The sequence below is a fragment of the Atractosteus spatula genome, chromosome 7 (genome assembly GCF_055471065.1).
Source record: "Atractosteus spatula isolate fAtrSpa1 chromosome 7, fAtrSpa1.hap1, whole genome shotgun sequence".
Lineage (NCBI taxonomy): Eukaryota > Metazoa > Chordata > Actinopteri > Semionotiformes > Lepisosteidae > Atractosteus > Atractosteus spatula.
Genome location: NC_142712.1, coordinates 28,918,592 through 28,927,916, shown reverse-complemented (window position 1 = coordinate 28,927,916; position 9,325 = coordinate 28,918,592). Strand labels below are relative to the sequence as shown.

Sequence of the window (9,325 nt, the reverse complement as noted above, 5' to 3'; positions counted from 1 at the left end):
AAATAACAAGGAAAAGAGACATACAATATATTTTAGCCACATACTGTTAGCCAGAGTTTTGTATTGTCTTTGATTTTTAGGTGTTTTGATACTCTGTGCTTTCTATATTTTTATGTCAAATGTGTAAAACCAGACACAAAAAACTGGCATCAATTTACTGTAACAATCAGAAAATGTAACAGTAAATTGCAAGAGTACTTGACGACTTTTAGTAACAGTTTTTACTGCAATAATGACAGCAAGTATTCACAGAAAAGGTTAAAACATTATAACTTTTTATAAAGTATATAACCTTAATACAGTCATAACGAGCATGTCAGAACTTTTCCAAAATAACCATTGTAAGTGACTAAGTTAAAAACTTTGCTACATAAAATGCTTATGAAGAAAGTGGAATACTGTTGTGAATTCAGGATAATTTCCGTCTGCATTCTCAAAGAGGGGGTTCAGAAATCCTATTGCAGAAAGACATCCGAAACCAAAATTATCCTAAAACTTTTGCAAAAGTACTTTAAGTGTATATTTTTCTTTGAAAGCAGGGGTTTCCTCCTGGCTATCCTTCCATGAAAGTCATTCTTATTCAATTTTTTCCTGCTGGTGGACTGACATTTATCATAGCAAGAGAACCCTGAATGCAACATTGGGGTTCTTGAAGAATTCTAGGAACATCTTATGCTCAGATCTTGGAGATAATTTGGTAGGACAGCCATTCCTGGGTAGTTTGGGCACAGTCTTGAATTTTCTCCATTTGTAGATTATCTTTCTTACCATGGAATGATGGACTATGAAACTGGTTTTTACTGGTTTTGTAACCCTTCCCAGACTGATAAGCAGCACCAATTCTTTCTCTAAGACTGTCATAGATTTATTTTGATCAGGGCATGATGTGTTACCACAAAACCGAATGCTTAAGACCAAATTTCCAAAGTTTCTGATTTTATACACAGGTGGGATCACTTCTTGATGATCAACGTATCATTTGTTCATGTTTTGGTGCTCCTGATTCTATCTACCTACCTATTTAAGATGATAAGATGGTAGAATTTATGATGCACTTACTTTTCATACAAAGATATTGAATGCAGGCTGATGTTTTTTTATAAATAATGACACAGTAGACGTTTTGTGTGCTATTTATCAAATGAGGTTAGTTTTTGTCTAGTAGTAGAACTGGTCTTAATATGTTAAACCATAAATCTTATGGGAGTTTCCTTACATTTTCACTTTACTGTATGTATGCCACTGGCAACCCATTTATGGTGTGGTACTGCCTTGTGGTCTGTGCTTCCAGGATAGACTGTGAGTTTCCTCAAATCTTACCAGGAAAATGTAGCATTCTGTAAGTTAATTGATGGATTATTAATTCATCATAACAAAAGTATGAATTTGTGAAATTACAACAGTTGGTTGTAAAACAACAAGTTGGTTACTAGGCACTCAAGTTTGAACACCAGTCTGTTGCTTCACCCTAACCACTGTCTGTATTCCAGGGTCCAGGCCTCAAACTGTGGTAACTGCAGACCCTCCATGGACAGAGGTGTTTGTAGGAGAGACAGTCACCCTCAACTGTGAGGTTAGAGGATCTGGTGGCTGGAAATATTACTGGGCCCTAGAGAAGCAGGGGAGAATGGTGACACTCAGGAGTTCCAGTGGAAAATATGGTTCCCAGTACATCCTAAGAGCTGTGTCAGTGTCTGACAGTGGACAATATTGGTGTCAAGCTGAGAGAGGAACTGATCAGAGTGACAGTGACTTTCTCACGCTGACAGTAATTGGTTAGTTATTTTCATATCTGTTTAAATGTTTTACTTAATCATTTGTGTAAGAGGTGCATGGTGTATGTTTAGCAAATTATACATTTCTGATGTGTTTCAGAGGGCCAGACACCTGCTGTAGTGACCATAGACCCCCCGGATTCAGTGGTTTTCTCGGGAGAGAGAGTCACCCTCAGCTGTGTGGTGAAGGGGGCATCAGGTGGCTGGAGATATTCCTGGGCTAGAAACACCAAGGGGAGACTAGAGAGGCTCTTTAGATCCAGTGCTGAAGATCAGAAAAATTACACCCTCAGTCCTGCAACAGTGTCTGATAGTGGACAGTACTGGTGTCAAGCTGAACGGGGAAACAAACCAATATTTCAAACACATCCTGGTTTTCTTATTTTGAGTGTTTCAGGTTAGTAACTTACATGCGTACTTAATGTACCATCTGATGAAATAACTATGTTAAGTTTAACATCTGTCAGTGCTTTAGTATTTGAGTATTTGAGCTGTCCATAAATTTATATATGAAAAAAAACAAAAGCAAAGAAAAAAATGATTGATACCTTCAATTTTATCTGTTGTATATGTAAATTACAATGGATAATTCAAGTAAAAAAATATTACATAACAATTACCATGTCCGCATACACCTGGAGGTCTTACATCATGCTGATGCATTTACAATTCACTCCACCTTCAAATGTAATCAAAACAATGCAGTTCTACCTTATAAAATATACATATAAAATTGTAATAAAGAAAACATCTTTCTGCCCTAGTAGTGGAAGGAAGTAGTGGAAAATGAACATAAAAGAGTGTTCAGGGGGATCAGATATTGGGCATCAACCACCTGAATGGGAAGCTTGCTCTTGGCATCCACAACTGTTTCAGTAAAATTTGTTTCCTATTCCTCATCTTAAATAAATTCCATTTCAGTTTCCAAGTGTGACACTACTGTATATCCATGTTTTGCTACTGAGACTATAGGAGTTCACAAGGCTGCCTTATCTGTACCCTCCACAGATTTAAACATTAAATCAAGTTTCTTCTCAATTTCCTTTATTCCTCCCTTTATCCTGCCTTTTTTTACAAACCGCAAAGACCAGGAATAATGCTTCCTATTCTTCTATGAAGAATTTCTTAGACTTTAATATGCTGTTTGTGATGTGACAAATCTTCACACAGAATTCACATGCAACATAAAATCTTCATCCTGTCTTAAATACACAAAAAGACAAAATGAAAAGTTAAAAGAGATCTATGTCCTGTGGAATTTCAAATTGGATTAACCATGATTGCTTTTTTTCAGTCCAATCACCTTTTCAGTAGTTCATTCAAACTCATTAACACAGAGCAGAGGCATGGCTTGAATTGTCTTGAATTGCAAAATTCTTAAGTTCAGAAAACTATAGATAAATTTGAATGAAGGTTATCAAAGCAAACACATAATAGGGAAATGATGGTTCAGGGACGTTTTAGTAGTATTTCTGAACTGAGTAGAGAGAGAACATTTTGGACAGCTATTCTGGAGAACACTGTTTGAGCCAGGGGGAAGAAGGGTATCAAATGAAAACCATAATTCACGTTTTCATTCACAGAATCATACAGTAGTTGCAGAAGACAATGACCATGCTGAAATTGAGTTTTATAAATAAAATTTATAATTAGAATTTCAGGAGTAGGTTGACATACAGTAGGACAGTAGGACTGTGCTGATAGCAAGCAACACCAGACATTTTGACACACAGACTGCAAGGGACTGAGGAAGGGGAGAAAGTCAGGCACGAACACTTGCAGGGTGGAAAGAAGGAAAGGGAACTGGTTATCACCACTTCCTGGGCTACACTGTAGTGTGGGCACCTGGGGAAGAGATAGCTGAAAATGGAAAGCGCAGATCTGAGGCAGATGGACACTGTGTTTGGCTCACGGAGGAGGTTAAGTGAATGTCAGTTGCCAGGAAGGACAATGAAAAGAGATAATAAGAAATGTGATAGAGATGAAAGTTAACCTTTAGCTGTACATTTGAGGTAACACAGACCAGTGCAGCTGTGGTAGTAGCAAAGGACCAAGCAAGGGAGCAAGTGGAGAAGAGAAAGAGGAAGGGACAGAGAACAGCCCCTGAAATTCATGAAGATTTGAGATTCATTAAATTGGAGATAAGAGAAGGACCAGACTTCTATTTTTTCAGCAAAAGAAAAAGAACAAATGTTGTGACTAAACATATTTAGTTGGCTTGACATTGAATAGTTGGTTCTTCAAACTCACATAAACTGACTCCATACTCCTTCACTATCTTTTGCAAATGAGTCTACTGTACATCCAATCTAATCTATGATATCAGGTTTATTATTATTGCAATCTTCTATCTCACTAGCAGTGAAATGAGAAATGAGCAGTGAGCACTTTGAGAGAAAGAGACAGCAAGCTTAGAGGACAGCAAGAGAAATAAATAAAGAATCGATGATAGATACAACAAATAGATAGAGGACTGGGTGCAAGATGACCATAGGGGGACAGTAACTTTATATTAGAGCAGCATGAATAACTGGAGTCAGCAGGAAAGTGTTAATGACAACTTGGGCAAATAGATTGTTTTCAGAGTGGACTTGAGAGGTTTGCTTAGAAAAAAATGCACTTGGAGAAAAGACATAACTGAAGATGGATTCTGGCGGTGGAACAATTGTCAGAGGACTCCTTCAGCAATGGAAATTGGTGAATAAGAAGATCAGATTTTGACTTTCATCTTTTGTTTAAATCTCAATTTCTCTTCTAAATGTTAAAACACTAAACCTAAGTTTTATCAAGTGGTTGCAGGTTTGTAAATTCCCAATATATTGTAGGCAAAATACTACTTATTTCACCACTTAACATATTTTTCATTTAAGGAACATGGCCAAGGCCCATCCTGACCCAGAACCCTTCCAGTGGAGAGATATACACAGGAGAGAGAGTCACCCTGAGCTGTGGAGTTAGGGGAGATTCTGTTGATTGGAAGTATCTCTGGTATAAAGACATACAGGAAGCAGCCCTGCTCAACACTGACAGTAGCAGGACTGATGGGTCTAGTTACACCATCAGGTCTGCTGCTCTGTCCCACAGTGGAGAGTATTGGTGTCGAGCTAGAAGGGGAAGTGTGGTCTATTATACTGATCGCAGTGATTCTCTGCAAATAGAAATAATAGGTAAGAAACTGACTTAAATATAATTTGTTCAATTATAAATTATACCTCTTATTTTCATGGTCTTTTCTACCCTCTGTTCAATCTTGGTTTATGTGCAGCTCGACCACAGGCAGCACTAACCCTGGAGTCTGGATGGGCAGAGATATTCACTACAGAAAGTGTGACTCTGAGGTGTGAGATTGAGATGGGCTCTGCTGAGTGGAACTATAAATGGTACAAAAATGGGCAGGAACTTCCAGTAGACTCCAGTAGGAGAAATGGAGACACATACACAATCCTATCTGCTGCTCAGTTACATAATGGAGAATATACCTGCAGAGGGGAAAGTGACCATAATAAACTATTTTATTCTAACATCAGCAATCCTGTTAAACTGAAGGTATCTGGTAAGTATTTGTATTCTTTTGAAAATCAAACATATATATTGATACTGAGGAGATTATTCAAATAATTGATTGTTACTTTAGAAAAAATGTGATTTAATGTTATATATAAAGGCCAGTTTTTAACTATTTGAGACCCAGTCACAAGTATTAGTTATCAATTCGATCACCCCTACTTAGAATGTAATAATATTCCTGCATTCATGCAATAATTATGTAGTAGATGTACAATTTAGGATCTCAGAGGCTTATGCCACAAGCTGTGAAATTGATTTTGCACATAGGTTTTTGGTGGTACTGACAAGGCCTGAACATCTTCAACACTCTTCCATCAGGAAAATGGCCAAAGCCTGTTCTGACTGTGTTCCCCACAAGACGACAGATATACACAGGAGACAGAGTCACCCTGAGCTGTGGAGTTGGGGGTGGATCTGTTGGTTGGAAGTATCTCTGGTATAAAGACACACAGGGAGAAGCCCTACTCAACACTGACAGCAGTAGGACTGATGGGTCCAGTTACACAATTAGCTCTGCTGCTGTGTCCCACAGTGGAGAGTACTGGTGTCGAGCTAGAAGGGGAAGTGTGTTCTATTACACTGATCGCAGTGATTCTCTGAAATTAGAACTCATAGGTAAGAGATTGAAATAGTAAAATGATTGATCATTTTAGTATCTTTTTTTAGTAAACATAATTTTAGCACACAACTGCTTTATTTATTTTCCCCCCGTATTAATTCTTAGATTCATACTATTTGCATACCTCATATTATTAATTCTACCCCCTATTCAAACTTGTCTATTCTGCAGCTCAACCACAGGCTGTACTGACCTTGGAGTCTGGATGGACAGAGATATTCACCACAGAAAGTGTGACTCTGAGGTGTGAGATTGAGATGGACTCTGCTTGGTGGAACTATAAATGGTACAAGGATGGACAGGAGCTTCCAGCAGAGAAAGTTAACTCCAGTAGCAGAAATTTAAACACATACACAATCCTCTCTGCTGCTCAGTTACATAATGGAGAATATACCTGCAGAGGAGAAAATGCCCATAATAAACTATTTGATTCTAATGTCAGCAATCCTGTTATACTGAAGGTATCCGGTAAGTATTTCATTTGTCCTGAAAATTAAACAGTACAGTATATACTGAAGATATGATCTATATAATGGATCTTGCATCTTATTACAGTGTTCAATAAAACTACAATTTAACTGTTGTTATGGATTATTTTAACCTAGTGAGACACAAATATAGGGTTTCTTTTTAAAAATTGATTAATCACACTTTGACACTTTGAATATACAGTAATAATATTCCTGTATAAGTGCAATAAAGTACCTCAGAGGATTATGCTAGAAGATGTGAATTTGTTTTTGCATATACTGTAGGTATCGATTGTACAAAGTCTGATCTTATTCATTTCTCTTCTGTAAGGAATATGGCCAAAGCCTGTTCTGATTGTGTTCCCCACAAGAGGACAGATATACACAGGAGACAGAGTCACCCTGAACTGTGGAGTTGGGGGAGATTCTGTTGGTTGGAAGTATCTCTGGTATAAAGACACACAGGGAGCAACCCTGGCCAACACTGACACTGACAGTACCAGGACTAATGGGTCTAGTTACACCATCAGCTCTGCTGCTCTGTCCCACCGTGGAGAGTATTGGTGTCGAGCTAGAAGGGGAAAAGTGGTCTATTATTCTGACTACAGCAATTCTTTGGTATTGCACATGTCAGGTAGGGTTCTAAAATGAAAGTAACCTTAAGCAGTGTTATTTTATTAATCGGTGGTTAAAGATAATCACACCTTTAAAGAGGAACTGCAGTGCTATTTTTATATTTCGGGGTTAGAAAGAATCAGCATTGATGAATGCATTTAACACCACAATAAAAGTAAAATGTTTACAGTAACTTGTAAATCCTCCAGAAATTGCCAGGTATGCGCAGTGACATATTGCCATCCTTTTCTGTGATTCAGAACGAGGCAATAGAACATCCAGGAAGTGAAGCGGCCCTATTACATTGTAAACTAGCAGGCTTGTGAATATAGCTCCTTTAATCTACACTTTTTTGCAGTTCTCACTCTGTAGGGAGTCCCAGCCCAGTCTCATTTGTTCATTTTTGTTTCAGTGGTTTATGTGTGTTTTATTGTCCAGTACAACAGTAACAATAGCAAAATGTAGTTAAAAAGAACACGTCAAAATGATGAGTCAAAAGAATTGATGCATATGTTTCCAGATAGTGGAATACGGTACCACTTCCAGGTACTGTATATAAATTATATAAATATTATATTTAGATCCTTGAATTAATATTTGTTAATGATGTTCAATTCCCTAGTAAGTGGATTTCAAAATGTACTACAACTTTTTTACAACAATAATGACAGCAAGTATTCATAGAAAAGTTTAAAACATTATAGCTTTTTATGAAGTATATAAACTTTTTATAGTTACAACAAGCACTTCAAAACTTTTCCAAAATAATAACAGTAAGTTATCAAGTTAAAGACTTTGATGCAGAAAATGTTTATGAAGAAGGTGAAGAAGATGTACAGTAAGAAAACAGAGTAAATAAAACAATCATTTCACTAGCATCTAATGCACCACAAGTGCCACCTACAGTATTAATTGTTTTTGACCAGAAAACAACATAGCTACTGTAAGTACGCCACGTCATATTTAATACCTCTAATGCAGCAATGATTGTTAATACGTGTTCTGAGTAGCTGCAACTGTAAATGGTACATTTTTAAATGCTTTTAAAAGACTCATATTGCATACAAATTTTCTTCATAAAATACTGCATACATGTAAATGTTACATTGAAACAAGAATAAACTGTCAGTAAACTCATAATTATTAACCTAATAAAATAATAAAATTGTTTTTGGAGATGTTCTTTTGAATTTTAATCTTACTTAATAACTGAGACTGTTAACAGAATTCAGGTAACAAAGTAACCTGTGGATGATCAGGATAAATACCAGCTACAACTCTCTGACCCTAGTGTTTGTTTCTTGTGTCTCAGTTTCTTCTGCTGTGGAAAACCTGATCAGGATCTGTATGGGTGTGGGAGTGTTCATCTTCTTGTCTGTCATCGTGAGTGATGTGTTCTGGAGAAGAGTGAAGCAGGCTGTGAGGAATGGTAAGATGTGCTAGACCATGGTTACGACATTCATTTTACTGGTAGAAGACAAGCTGGGTGATATGATGCTTTGACCGAGTGAGATCAATCAAACAATTCCAGACTATTTACTATTTATCATTAAAAAAACTATTTTCACATAGTCCCTTTTAGTTTTATAATTTCTCTAGAATGTCATTCATTAGATTATTTACAGCAAAAATGTATCTAACAGTTAAGATTGCTCACTGGTAGATCTTAATCAAACTGATTTCAATAATGCATGGCTTTCATAAAGGCTGCTTTGTGTGCTAAGTGCTTAAACCTATTTTTGCATGTGACTGACTTTTTTTTGTTATTGTAAAGGTGCAATATATGAAGACAGCTTTGATTTGGACAAGTTGAATGTCTCCAGTGCCTCAAACCCACAACAGCAATGGCTGAAATCCTGAAACCCCTCAGCACTCAATGGAATTAAATAATAGTGCATGTTTCACATTTTCCACTAGACAAAAGCTTTATTATTTAGCACTCATATTTAGATTTTAGGTTTGCTTATTACTGTGTAAAGTGTAACTGTAAATTTTACTCATAGGATTTCTATTCTCTGTCACACTGGTTTTACCCACTGAAATCATCACCACTATTAAACTAAATGATAGAGTTAATATTAATGTTACACTGTAAGTTAATATGAGTTAATGTACCCCGGCATCCTGGCCAAAGTTCCCATTGGCCCTTACCAATCATGGCCTCCTAATAATCCCCATCTATGAATTGGCTTCATTACTTCATTCTCCTCCCCACTGATAGCTGGTGTGTGGTGAGTATACTGGTGCACTATGGCTGCCGTCACATCATCTAGGTGGGG

The 9,325-nt window shown here is 37.0% G+C and overlaps 1 protein-coding gene across 1 annotated transcript; it reads left to right on the top strand.

Moving 5' to 3' along the window:
• The first annotated feature begins 313 nt into the window (after positions 1-313).
• On the top strand, positions 314-8,906 carry LOC148830772 (high affinity immunoglobulin gamma Fc receptor I-like). Its single transcript, XM_088919973.1, has 8 exons — positions 314-341; positions 1,491-1,775; positions 1,876-2,172; positions 5,041-5,268; positions 6,133-6,291; positions 6,763-7,065; positions 8,359-8,475; positions 8,821-8,906. The coding sequence occupies exons 1-8, from the start codon at positions 314-316 to the stop codon at positions 8,904-8,906; spliced, it is 1,503 nt and encodes a 500-aa protein (XP_088776099.1).
• Positions 8,907-9,325: the final 419 nt, after the last annotated feature.

Coding starts and splice junctions, on each gene's coding strand:
- LOC148830772 (XM_088919973.1), top strand. CDS start 314: ATGTCAGAACTTTTCCAAAATAACCATT. Junction 342..1,490: donor ACTTTTCCAAAATAACCATT/GTAAGTGACTAA, acceptor TCTGTATTCCAG/GGTCCAGGCCTCAAACTGTG. Junction 5,269..6,132: donor ATATACCTGCAGAGGGGAAA/GTGACCATAATA, acceptor TCTATTCTGCAG/CTCAACCACAGGCTGTACTG.